At 40.7% G+C, this 14,227-nt stretch overlaps 1 protein-coding gene and 1 non-coding gene across 2 annotated transcripts; both read left to right on the forward strand.

Annotated features, from left to right (window-relative positions):
* Window positions 1-2,150: 2,150 nt before the first annotated feature.
* trnap-ugg (transfer RNA proline (anticodon UGG)) lies at window positions 2,151-2,222 on the forward strand. Its single transcript has one exon. It is a non-coding gene; the product is annotated as a tRNA-Pro (tRNA).
* Window positions 2,223-11,477: 9,255 nt separating this feature from the next.
* LOC118395091 (transcription factor Sox-14-like) lies at window positions 11,478-13,987 on the forward strand. Its single transcript, XM_035788878.2, has one exon. It carries the CDS (start codon window positions 11,787-11,789, stop codon window positions 12,519-12,521), a length of 735 nt encoding a protein of 244 aa, XP_035644771.1. The 5' UTR covers window positions 11,478-11,786; the 3' UTR covers window positions 12,522-13,987.
* Window positions 13,988-14,227: the final 240 nt, after the last annotated feature.

Here is a 14,227-nt window from a genome sequence, read left to right on the forward strand (position 1 = left end):
AGTCTGGCAGGAGGGCCGGTCATGGCTAGAAAGTTGTTGTTTTTTTGTGCATTTTAGCTAACCCTCCAAACCCCTTTCCTAACCTGCTACGTTAATTATCCTAACCTGCTATGTTAATTCTCATAACCTGCTGCATAAATTTTCCTAACCGGCTCAGATTTTTTTTACAAAAGCAGTAGCCTTTCTAGTCAAAACCAGATGGGCTTCGGGCTCGTTTGTGGGTGGGCCTGCAGAAATGTGGTTTTAATGATTTTGTTGGGGGGTAGCAGCTAACTTCCTGAAATTTTACACATTTTGTCATGCGGCAAAGAGAAAGTTGAACCAAACAACACAACAGCATTGTATTTATTTCTGCACAGGCCTACTACTAGATATATATATTTTAAACAACATTGTGATAATGTATTTCATCTTCAACCCGCCTTATTATATAGCAAGCTTGCTCCCGGTAGAATTTGTGCAAGACCAAACATTTTTTAACAAGAATATTAGCTAAATTAAGGCAAGTTGGATGAAATGGTAGCCCGTAAAGCGTTTTCTTCATAATGAAAAGGTACATTTTATATTGTCAAGTTATGAGTTTGCCGCCAACAACCAGATAACTGTTTAAAAGAAAACGACAGCTACAAATTAAGCCTGGACAGCAACGATTTTGTGTCATCATGGTTGGTATGTAGTTATTTATACGTCGACATCTGCGGCTTTATCAAGAGTCTTGTTGGTCGAGACAAGGGATCATCAACTAAATTCTGTTACGGGCCTATTTTTTTTTCTTGAGTGGGTGGTCAGGGGACCGGAACATAATTACAAATAATTTGTGGACTGCAAATTGACCTCAAGAAGTCCAAACAGATATGTTATTTGACTAAAACATAATCCTTTCAAACCTTGCTTACATTTGTATGTGATCACATCGTATTATGCGTGGGAATAGTTGGGAAGAGATTTCCAAAATTAAAATCATTTGAAGCTTATTTCCTGGTGCTTTTACAGGGTTTTTGTCCCACAATGAAAATGTCTTGCTCAGAAAACTCAAAACCACCCGTGGGCCAAATTCGTCCAAATCGACCCACAGGCTGCCAGTTGAGGAACCCTGGTCATGAGACTGGGGTATGACTCTCACATTTTTTTCTTTTCTTTTCTTTAGGGGCTAGATAAGCTTTAATATTGCAAACATATTTTGGGTTCTAACAATGTAATTGTCTGCATCATTTTCAATCCCCCATTTATAAATATTTGTATATGTTTTCCTTCTGTATTATTTTCCCTTAACCCTACCACCCCTCCCATAATAGGAGTAATCTAATGGACAACAATAGTTAGGCTTCTACTTCCAGTTTATACATACTATATACATTTTACGGAAACGCAATATTTTACATTAGTTATATATTTGTATTTGTTTTTAGTCCCACCCTTCAGCTACCCTCAACCCCTCCCATCTATCTCTGAATACCACCCAGTTTTGATTTCTAATTGCCATATATATTTCAACAATTTTTCAACTGTGCTTAATGTTTCACAAATGTTCTGAACCTTTCTATTCTCATAGTTTCTACAGATTGGAAATTAAAGATTAACATTTTTTTACTGAACCTTTCTATTCTCATAGTTTCTACTGATTGGAAATTAAAGATGAACATTTTTTTACTGAGAGTATTTATTATTGCTAGATTGACTATGGCTAGATTGACTCAAGTCACCCTGCAGTGCTATTTGGAGAGTTAGCTCCAGATAAAAGTTGCAATTCTTCAGCCATTCCTGAACCAGCGACCAAAAGCAAGCTACTGTACATGGCAGTACCAAAACAAGCTACTGTACATGGCAGTACCAAAACAAGTGATCTAGCTAATGATTCGGTCTCTTGGCAGCAAAGTCTGCAGAGCTGGAATGGTTGTATCCCCCATATACATAACATTATTTTGGTTGCAATCCTTTTTTATAATACTTTTAATGGAAAAACTCAACGTATTCGTCATTATTTTGTGTATCAGTTCATAAACCATGTGCAAGTTGTGAATTTCTCGCCAACAACCAGATAACTGTTTTCACAAAAATAACGGCTATAAATTCACTCTGGAATACAAAGATTTCGTATCGTTATGGCTGGTGTTGTTACATATACTTTTATATCTCTAGATTTTTCAAGCGGCTCGTTGGTCTAGGGGTATGATTCTCGCTTTGGGTGCGAGAGGTCCCGGGTTCAAATCCCGGACGAGCCCGTATTTTTGTCACCATAGTTCCAGCGTTTCATCACAGACAGAAGGAGGTTAGTTATAAATGTATTTTGTTTCATCTTTGATAGTTTTCTCATTTAATTCAACACTTCCGGTACGTTGTAGCAAAGCAATTTAAACTTTTCAACCGTCTAACATACAGTACCAGTCAAAAGTTTAGACACACCTACTCATACCAGGGTTTTCTTTATTTTTACTATTTTCTACATTGTAGAATAATAGTGAAGACATCAAAACTATGAAATAACACATATGGAATCATGTAGTAACCACCCCCCTTCTCCCCCCCAACAAGATTTAGATGCAAGTGGCTGTTCCACTGGTTGTCTGTCATAAGGTGTATGCACCAATTTGTAAGTCGCTCTGGATAAGAGCGTCTGCTAAATGACTTAAATGTAAATGTAAATGTAAAAAAGTTGGAATTGAAAAGGGGTAATACATTTTTTAATTAAAAAATATATATATGTTATATATATATTTATTTTTTATTTCACCTTTATTTAACCAGGTTGGCCAGTTGAGAACACATTCTCATTTACAACTGTGACCTGGCCAAGATAAAGCAAAGCAGTGCGACACAAACAGTAACACAGAGTTACACATGGAATAAACAAATGTACAGTCAATAACACAATAGAAAAAAATCTATATACACTGTGTTCAAATGAGGTAAGATTAGGGAGGTAAGGCAATAAATAGGCCATACTGGTGAAGTAATTACAATTGAGCAGTTAAACACTGGAGTGATAGATGTGCAGAAGATGAATGTGCAAGTAGAGGTACTGGGGTACAACGGAGAAAATAAATATATGGGGATGAGGTAGTTGGATGGGCTATTTACAGATGGGCTATGTACAGGTGCAATGATCTGTGAGCTGCTCTGACAGCTGATGCTTAAATTTAGTGAGGGAGATATGAGTCTCCAGCTTCAGTGATATATGCAATTCGTTCCAGTCATTGACAGCAGAGAACTGGAAGGAAAGGCAGCCAAAGGAGGAATTGGCTTTGGGGGTGACCAGTGAAATATACCTGCTGGAGAGCGTGCCGCGGGTGGGTGCTGCTATGGTGACCAGTGAGCTGAGATAATTTCTGTTTGAAAAAGCTAGCCTTTGCTTTCCTAACTGCCTGTGTATATTGGTTCCAAACTTCCCTGAAAAGTTGCATAGTGATGAGGGGTGGTCGTTTGAGTACAGACCCATTATGGACGCAGGCAATGAGGCAGTGATCGCTGAGATGCTGGTTGATGACAGCAGAGGTGTATTTAGAGGGCAGGTTGGTCAGGATGATATCTATGAGGGTGCCCGTGTTTACGGATTTGGGGTTATACCTGGTACGTTCATTGATAATTTGTGTGAGATTAAGGGCATCTAGTTTAGATTATAGGACGGTCGGGGTGTTAAGCATGTCCCAGTTTAGGTCACCTAACAGTACGAGCTTTGAAGATAGATAGGGGGGCAGTCAATTCACATATGGTGTCCAGGACACAACTGGGGGCAGAAGGGGGTCTATAACAAGCTGCAACGGTAAGAGTCTTGTTTCTGGACAGGTGGATTTTTAGAAGTAGAAGCTCAAATTGTTTGGGCACAGACCTGGATAGTATGACAGAACTCTGCAGGCTATCTCTGCAGTAGATTTCAACTCCACCCCATTTGGCAGTTCTATCTTGTCGGAAAATGTTATAGTTAGGGATGGAAATTTCAGGGTTTTTGTGGCCTTCCTAAGCCAGGCTAAGACATCCGGGTTGACAGAGTGTGCTAAAGCAGTGGATAAAACAAACTTAGGGAGGACGCTTCTAATGTTAACATGCATGAAACCAAGGCTTTTACGGTTACAGAAGTCAACAAATGAGAGCACCTGGGGAATAGGAGTGGAACATGGCGCTGCAAGGCCTGTATTAACCTCTACATCACCAGAAGAACAGAGAAGGAGTAGGATAAGGGTACGGCTAAAGGCTATAAGAACTGGTTGTCTAGTGCATTCGGAACAGAGAGTAAAAGGAGCAGGTTTCTGGGCACGGAAGAATAGATTCAAGGCATAATGTACAGACAAGGGTATGGTAGGATGTGAATACAGTGATTTTAACAAATTACAAGCTCCTTGCTGGAGCATAGGCCAATCATTGATTGTTGTTATACTGATCTCTTGTGGCCTTCTTCAGTACTACCATTGTGTGCAGTTAAACCAATACACTGTAATGCCTGGTGCTGCTGGTCCTTAACACCTTGCATGTCATTGTATTGTCAGTACTAACCTCAGTGTGTGCATTGATTTGACTTGGTGTGCTTCTCCAACTTGCATTTGTTTTCAGATTGACTTTCAGTCGTGTCTTAGCATTTTTGATCATGTCTCCTGTCTTGTTGTTTAACATTGTTCAGTGTTTACAAGGGAATCAGTGGGAAATGCAACCGAGTAAGACAAGAACGATGAGACAGAGGGAGGTTTGATGAAGAGGATTATCAAGATTCTCCAGTCCCATATATTTTGCCTGTGTTGTGCTATGCTCTACCCAGCCCACCTCAGAAACAAGCGCAATTAATCTGTCATGTCCTGATTCCCAAGAGCTCTGAGGTGCCCACAGATAATCAGTCCTTGTAACCAAATCCACCTACCTACAGTACACTCACTGCCATCCCATTGGTTGAGCAGGAACATTCCGAAAAGACTTAAAAACCTCCACTTTCATGCCTGTCTATCTGCCTGTCCTCTACCGGTAGGGGTTTATCTAAGCATACTGTTGTCATGGGGTCTCCCTACTCCCTCTCTTCTGGCTCAGTATGGTGCTTAACACGAGTACAGGCAATCTCAGTAAATACAAATCTCTCCTTACTGTCACAGCTAGCATATCATAGCTGGGGGGAACACTGTTTTCATTATATCATAAGCCTCTTAGAAGCACCACACTGTCATTTTAGGGGGTCATATTATGAATATCCGTATGGATATTGCCTCATTCGCCTGTATTTGAAGTGGCTCTCCTCATACAGTACATGGCAACACAAATTCCTGTTCCACTCGGAATATAAAAGCACTAATAATTCCAGTGATTTTAACTGGCCACTTATATAATCCCATTCCTTAAAGAGGAGTCTCACCTCTAAAGGGGGTAACCAGGCTGCTTAGAGGAGAGAGGTAGAGAGGAGAGGTAAAGCTGCCAGGCTCAGGCTGGTACCTGGAGGGCAGATTGTTTCTGTTCCCCCCTGTGTGTCCTAAAGGAAGAGGAAGATGGTAGATAAATGTCTGTCTAGAAGTAACAGACAAACAAGGTCAGTTGGGGGTCCTCCTATCTCCCCACACCCTCAACATTGATCTTCCTCTTCATTCCTTTTTCTTCTTCAGAGGGAATGGTGGTCTCTTTCTCTCTCTAACTCTCTCACACATGAACACACTGATTAAAGGAATTGCTTGTATATTGCTTTCAATACCTTCTTCCAATACGGTCTTAAACAAACACTGTCTTCTCTTGCATCTTTTCCCCTCACTCTTCTCCTCTGGAAATAAATCCTGTAACTTTAAGCAGAGTTTAATCAGCTGAAAACACACTGCTCCCCTGCTAAGCTCTCCTGGCTGCTGATAACGTTTTACCAGCTCATTTGCATACAGTAAAAGCTTGTCTTTATTCGTAGCGTCTAATAACTGTAGGTATTAATGATTTTCTTCTGTGAGCATCCTAACAGTTGATCCCTTAGTGATCATCTTGCATGTTGGAGTCCCTTTTCGTGTTACTGGCATTATTCTAAACCTCTGTCATCTCGATTCAGCATGTAATTAATCCAACCAAAGTGGGCAAATCACTCTGTATGTAAAACACTTGTCTAGTAAGAGATTATTTTCCTTATTGGCTATCCCTCGGTACGTCCCTGTTTCAAATACAGTAGGTCATTAATGATGGAGTTGGTCAAGGATGCCCTATTACAAAACTGATAGCCATTCATGAGAAAGATTGATATCACTTTCACTCCTTACTTTTCTTCAAAAAATGTGAGGGTTAAATTAAGTTGAGATAAATATAAAAGCAACTACAGGTTAATTTAACATTGATCCCACTGGGCACACACTGGTAGAATCAACGTTGTTTCCACGTAATTTCAATTCAATTACATTGAACCAACGTGGAATAGATGTTGAATTGACGTCTGTGCCCAGTGAGATATCAGTTGTGCTAGTTTGAAGGTCATGAAACATGCTAAAGAGTTGTGACTCTAAATCTGAGTCCAACTGAGGAGCACTTTCACCCCCTAAACCACTCTGCCATGTAAAGTAAAGCATCATCCTGCTTAGCTGGCCCCTTTCACTTTCAAGCAGCACTTAATTTACTGCAGGACATTTTAAAATCTTTAGCCTGCATGACGCTGAGTCGCTGACAAATGCCTGGTTGTCTCTCATTGACTGCTGACTAAGTGCTATTTCAAGCTTGCAGATAGGCCCCACCGTAATATGGCCTTCAGGTTTATCCTGAGATGGTGGAAGTGTATTAATTTAGTCGGGCGGACTGCGAGAGCATGCAGGAGTAGATCTCTCAACCCCCTGCGGGATTGGAGCTGTCGACCACAGACCCCAAGCATATTCCGCCATCAATGTGTCAGGGGGAAGCTATTAAAACCGCTTTACTTTTCCTAAGTATCATGAGAATAAGCACAAGATTTAGTGAAATCCCCTCCAGGGTCTGGAAAATCTGAGGGATTTTCCCCCTGAAATGGTCCCTAATGTACTCCTCGGAAGTGTCAGAAACTGTTGTTGGATTTAAAACGCCCCCCTCAAGTTACCCAGAAGTCTTGCATTGTTGGGAATTTCTGTGTATTTACTGTACGAGTAGCTGAAATGACACAATTTAAAGTGAGGTTGATGCTGAACTTTCTTCACACTCAGCGAGTGCCAAATGTCCTCTGCATACATGGTCACAATATAGGTTTGGGATTTTGAAAAAAAAAAATCCTTGGGTTTTTCAAATCCAATCCAATTTTAATTGTCACATGCTTCGAAAACAACAGGTGTAGACTAACAGTGAAATGTTTACTGAAGGGCCCTTCCAAACAATGCAGAGAGAGAAAAAAACTAGAAAAAATGAAAAATAATAACACAAGGAATATTAATTTGTGATGTGAAAGTATTCAAAAGTAAGTATTCTGGAACTTTAAAGAACAAACAACTTATGCTTACATCACATGCTTCAAGCAGAACTCTCCCAAAGTCCATGTCATTAAGGTCTACTTACATTTCTACTAACATAACCACATTTGATGTATGCTTTTGATAGATTAACTACAATAAATGTATTTTATAAGGTTATTCAATTAATTGAAAATATTGTGTAGGTTGGCATTGGTTCCCACATCAGGAGGGCACTCAGTTTTTCCCAAACTTGGAAAACCTCTGCGTGGTCAGAAAAAACAATGGCCTCCCTATCTTCAGGTTTTTTCTTCTGTCACCATTACATAAATGATTCGGGGAGACAGGAGCAGGAATACGTAATGTTTTTTTTATTAAGCCCAAATTACGGCGTGCCATGTAAAGGCACGGGGACAAAGACCATACAAACACATAACAAAACACAGGGTAGAAACTCAAAACAAAAGAGCGAGGAGTACTTTGAATAAATAAAAAACGCGCACAATGATTAACACATGGGACAAGACCCGTAATCATCTGCGCAATCCACAATGACACGAAAGCCAAAACACGCAGCACAGGTACTCACACACACCAACGGACATTGTAACAACAATCGACAGGAAAATGTTAAACCAAGGACACACTTATACAAGTACTAATCACTGGGAATAGGGGCCAGGTGTGCGTAATGAATGTTCCGGGGGGATCCGTGACATCTTCCTGTTCTCAAGGTTTTATCGATCTCTTAGGTATAGCTCTTTTGTGTTTGATTCCCTGCCTGACCCTGGCTAATCCAGCACTACAGACTTGACGTAGAGAGAGAAGGATGCCTGCTGCCGATGTTAGAAAAATGGCAACTCTAAAATGCAGGGGGATAGAGACAGACACTGAACTAATGGATTGAGTCAGACAGGAATGGCCACATGGCATCCATCGTTTCACTCTCGATAAGCAAAAGGGATCATACCGCGCAGGTTTGTTAAAGCCTGGGCTCATAGCTCGAGCACTGTTAGGGTAGGTAACCCGCTTCCATACGTGTGTCAAGAAAGGAGATCCAAATGAGTCACAGGAGCTGGACAAGAAAGTAGCAATGAGAAGTAAATGTCCGCACACTGATTGCATTGCAGCTCAGGTACACCTACTGTACCTTCACAACTCCTTATCATTCGTCAATGTACTGTCAAGCACAACAGTGTGGCGAAGATATACAAGTCGGTTGATTGTTTTTCTAATGTCAACAGAATTGAGCTGCAGGTATTCAACACAAACATTAGCAGGACTTATTTACCTTTTGCACTCTGTGGAGTTGCCAACAGAAAGTTAGTGCCCTGAGGTACAACTATTCCTCCTTCCTTCTCCTCTTTCATTTCCTTTCTTCCCCCAGGTCTTCTGTACCTGTCAATCTCTCTCTCCAGCGTGACTTCTTCTTAATCCACCTGAGTGCATGGAGGACAGTTTTGACATAAGAAGAAAAATATAGACTCCTGAGGACCAGTATCTTTAGAGCTCGGAGGATAACCGGATTATGACGGCCATTTTGTGCTGCAGGCAGTTTTTCTTATTACCCAGGGTTTTGTCGAACTGTAGAGAGGAAACGCCGTCCTCACAGAACATAGTCACACCCAACACTGATTTACACAAACAGACTGTACAGAAAACTATGTATAAAATTGCCATCATGTAGTTAAACTTCTCAGCGCTTTTCTCAAACAGAGGAAATATTTCGGAGAACAGCATTATTGGAAAGAGTGACAGGAGTGTTGTCATTATCTACACACTCTCACCAGGGAAATACCGGAATTTTTGTTTACACACTTTGCTATATTAATCCATCCGCTGATTCCTTCAAACTGGCATCTTCTTAGAGCAAACAAACAGGATGTTTACCCTGTACTGTAGAAGCAATCAGCCTCGCTGCATGGTCAACGCCTCCTGTGTCTGAATCTCTGAACTAAACCCCCATAGTAGATAGAGAACATAGCTGTTGGGTTACTGTTGATCCACTGAGCCCTGCTGCCAGGCAGTTTATCCACACAGCCCTCGGCGAGGCCCAGTTTGGACCCCAATGGTGGTTTAACATCTTTATAATCTCTGCCGCTGTAACGATGTGCACCGTTAGATTCCCTTCTGTCCATTTGTCTGCCTTTGAAATGGCTTTGGCCTGCAGTGCCTCTGATGTACAGAGTTGAGGTAATCCTGTTTACCTCTGGCAGCACCTATTCCGGGTAGGCTATGTGTACATGTACTTGGTGAAAATAGTGCTTCTGATTCTGATTAGTTGGCGCTGGGTTGAAATAAAGAAGGCCTCCACTCTGGTCATCTGGTCATCTGTGCTTATAGGGGCGGCAGGGTAGCCTAGTGGTTAGAGCGTTAACCGAAAGGTTGCAAGTTCAAATCCCTGAGCTGACAAGGTACAAATCTGTCGTTCTGCCCCTGAACAGGCAGTTAACCCACTGTTCCTAGGCCGTCATTGAAAATAAGAATTTGTTCTTAACTGACTTGCCTAGTAAAATAAAGGTCATAAATAAATAATACCCAACACTCCCAACTCTGAACCACTGGTAGCAAGTCTATCAACTCTGAACCACTGGTACCAAGCCTATCAGTGTAAAAAAAACACATAATCTGCCTGTCATGGTGATAATCTGTTTGGTTCAAGCCCCTTTGCACATTTCAGGGTTTGTAGGATGGCCCAGGGGCTTCCACTTCTTTTGAGGCCTCCCCAAGAGGGGTGTATTTTCCTTATCCCCTTCAAAAATGGTGTCCTTCATGGTACAAGATTTTTAGAATGTTTAATCCTAATCAAAATGATAATGTGTTATGTACAAATCTTCTCCCCACTTCAGATGAGGTCCCTTCCCTGCTTCAGATGAGGTCCCTTCCCTGCTTCAGATGAGGTCCCTTCCCTGCTTCAGATGAGGTCCCTTCCCTGCTTTTGGAGGAAACTTCAAGACAAAACTATATGATCTCATGACACTCGTTTGTAAAAATATTGCTTTTTGTTTCTTTAAAGATTGAATGGGGAACACGATCTAAAGAGGGAACAAATTTAAGAAAACACTTTGTACAGTTTGTTGTCATAGAAGTATTCTGGCAAGGACATTCAGACATTTGGCCCTGTCTTATCAATGTCATTTCAATATCAAGGAAAATAGCTTAAATATATATTTGATCAGATAAGGGATAGTAATTACCAGCACCTCACAATCAATGGAATCATCCAGGACTATTGAATTATTTCTGTGATTATTATTGATTACACTGGGGTGTGAAAGATGGCTGGGTCAGGTGAGACACACTGACGCATATTAAGTCATTGAGGGTGCAGTTGAGCATTTCTATGAACCTGTCAACTTTTAAGGGCAGTTTGAGAACTGTGGAAAGTGTGGGCTTAAGTAATGATTAGGTTTGATAGGCTACCTGAAAAGACTTGGCATGGCCTAAGGACAGCAAGTATCCTAGCAGTCAAACATGCTGGGCCAGTAACAGAAAGGTCACTGGTTTGAATACCTGAGCTGACAAGGTGAAAAATCTGTTGATATGGCCACGTACTACTGTAAAACAACATATTTCACTGCATCTATCCGGTGTGTGTGACAATAAAATATATATTTTTGACAACACATATTTTATTTTATTAAATGTTTTACTAATTTGGCCCTACTGTTATTTGTTTTTTAGATAAACAAGGTTACACTTTCTTTAAGTGTTTCTTGTTTCTTTTCAGAGTCTCTGTTTGAGGGAAGAAGTTCATGGTAATTGCTACACATTTTAGTTGGAGATGTCATAACACCTCTCGCTTCAAATGGGCATTTCAGGACCATGGACAAGTAGGTAATACTTGTCCATTCTAGTAAAACGGCCACGAGAGATTAACTCCAGATACATTTCCAAATTCAGAATACATTATCTGCTGGTGGTGAAAAACTCTAAACAAAAGGAACGCAAAAAAGGCTACAAAAAAAAGAGAGTGCTTTCCTCTCCCCCAAATTGCCGGTTGCATAGGTTAAATCTTTAGGAAAGGGATTACAATGCTTTCTATCCTCCGATTGGCTTGCCTGAGTATGACACTTCTATGATGTTGTCAGGTTGCGCACAGACCTACACAGCTCGATCCATACCTTTGAACTTGGCTACGTTTGGCTCCCATTCACGCGCCTCTTCACATTCTTGAGTTTGCATTGCAGGCAGCTTTTTTTTCTGGAGAAACACACAAGTGATTCAACTCGCATTGGAGCACCAGTTGCCACCGGGTTTAGTCGTGTTTTTTTAACAGAGGCATTTGTATGAACTTTTATCTTTAAACTCTGTTAATTATCCTACCCAATTTGGATAGGCTACGTTTTCTCTCCTGTGCCACATCTCCACACTAAAGGAGCATGAGCAGTTGGTGAGCTGAATACCAACAACTAAATCTATAGATCTTTATAACTTTGGTTGATGTTGATGCGCATTTCACCGTGCGCTATTGAGATGGCAAAACCTTTGGATCACATAAAGAGGCCCATGAACGCTTTCATGGTGTGGTCTCGCGGTCAGAGACGAAAGATGTCACTGGAGAATCCCAAAATGCACAACTCTGAAATCAGCAAAAGACTTGGCGCGGAATGGAAGTTGCTTTCCGAATCAGAGAAGCGACCATACATTGATGAAGCCAAGAGATTGCGCGCGCAACACATGAAAGATCACCCCAACTACAAGTACAGACCTCGGCGCAAACCCAAGAGCTTGCTAAAGAAGGACCGGTTCCTTTTCCCCTTTCCCTTCCTCGGGGACGCAGAACATTTGAAAGGATTTTCCACGGAGTCCATTTTGGCTTCCGCTGAGAAAGCTCGAGCCCTTTTGCCGCCGACATCATCACCATACTCGCTCCTTGACTCAGGTCAATTCAGCACCGGTGCTGTCCAGAGGATCTCAGAAATTCCCCACGCTCTGGCTGCCAACGGCTTGTCATATGCGCCCTCTTTGGGATACCAGACTGGCGCGTTTGGAAGTTTGGGATGCCCCAGCCAGCACACTCATACTCACCCGTCCTCCACGAACCCGGGGTACGCCTTGCCCTGTAACTGTGGCACCTGGTCGGCGACGGGTTTACAGCCTCAGGTTGCATACATCCTTTTTCCAGGTATGGCCGGTATAGACCCGTACTCCTGTTCACCACATTCAAGTGTGTGACCACATAAAGAAAAAACGCATGTGAATAAAATACATGAATGTTCACATCATAACTGTCAAAATAGTTTTGCTGTTGTCTCACATCAAGGTGAGCAATGGGCTATATCTACCACGCACGCGCAACGAGGACCGATTCTGATTATGGTAAAACTGAATATATCTATTTATTTACTGTAGATAGGTCAAATGAATTTACATTTTCATTCTTGATTGGTTTTCCTTATTTATATGGATTTTTCGTTCTGTATTTATGTTGTGTTTACTTCATTAACTTTATGATGATATGGCAATATTTTTGGGAAATATGATTTAGGTTATTTTGGCATTTCAAAAAAGGCAGTTACCAAACTTTAAATCTCAATTGTCAATATGCCTTCAAAAATCTGGATTTGTCTATTGTCAATTAAAAAAGTTTGTTTTTAACAGATCAGACCATATTCCTTGGCAGCTGTTCCTAGCCAGCTACTAATAAGTCAGTTTATCAGAAGATACATTGTAAACGTACCAATTCAGATAGACCCCAATGAGTCACCTTTGTCTTATGAAATTACCTCATAAATAAGACTGCATCAAAGTATAATTTTGCAAATGTCATCTCACATGTTCAACTAGTGGCCAGAGGAGGGCAGGATAAACCTGTGAATCAGTGATGATTTCTAACAGAAACAGACTCTTAGTGATGTAAAATGGATGCTTTATGTTAAACAAAAGAATAAAGCAGTCAATCGATGTCTCTATGATTACTCATTAAACAAGGATCTGCAACATAATTGAGCAGTTTATTACAATATAATCAATGAATACCATGATGACCACTGCTACTGTGTTTTGTTGACATGGACATGATCATCTGCATTCAAATTAATCTAGTTGAAGTGGCTTTATATTCAGTTTCACATTTTACCTCCATAATGGTTAAGGAGGATTGGAGTTGAGTTAACTGATCTTAGAACAGCGTTTGAGGTCAATCTCTACCTAGCTTTTAGTTTGTTGATGATTTTCATCGGACCACATTTACATTCAAATTCTGAAGCAAAGGAAGTTATTTGTTAAACCACTTATAAAAAAAAGGTATTCCCTGCCCACCAAAGACGATTGGCAAAAGCTCTCAAGATTGTGTTACCATGGTATTTTTTATCAATAATGTTATTGGTCCATAATGGTCTACCAGTATTGTTTGATGGAATCCAGACTGTTTAGTTTCACTGTATAAAAACTTTCAGTGTGTATATGTCTGTGTGTGTGTATGTGTGTGTGCTCTCAGTGCTTGAGAGAGGCTTGCGATAAGAGAAGAATGGAAAGCCTCTCCTGCCCAGTTGGATTGTTGACAAAATGATCATGTGATTAAAATGAGTTTCTGCTTGTTCTGAGTGTGAAAAGGAATGAGTCTTACTAAGCATCATATTAAAAGAATTGATGCGGTCACATCAACAAATCATCAACACTAACGTCTGGGTGCCTATACACTCTGGGACTTACCTGATGTCATTCATTACAGTTCACTCTGAATCATTCGAGTCTCACCTAAAATCCCGTCTATAAATCATCTCCATCACCTGTCTGTGAAGTGGGTGCCTCTTAATATGCCATCCTATCTATCTATCTATCTATCTATCTATCTATCTATCTATCTATCTATCTATCTATCTATCTATCTATCTATCTATCTATCTACCTACCTACCTACCTACCTACCTACCTACCTA

Source organism: Oncorhynchus keta, chromosome 15 (assembly GCF_023373465.1).
Source record: "Oncorhynchus keta strain PuntledgeMale-10-30-2019 chromosome 15, Oket_V2, whole genome shotgun sequence".
Taxonomy (NCBI): domain Eukaryota; kingdom Metazoa; phylum Chordata; class Actinopteri; order Salmoniformes; family Salmonidae; genus Oncorhynchus; species Oncorhynchus keta.

Excerpts from the sequence above, each read along its gene's own strand:
- LOC118395091 (XM_035788878.2), top strand. The coding sequence starts at position 11,787 with ATGTTGATGCGCATTTCACCGTGCGCTATTGAGATGGCAAAACCTTTG.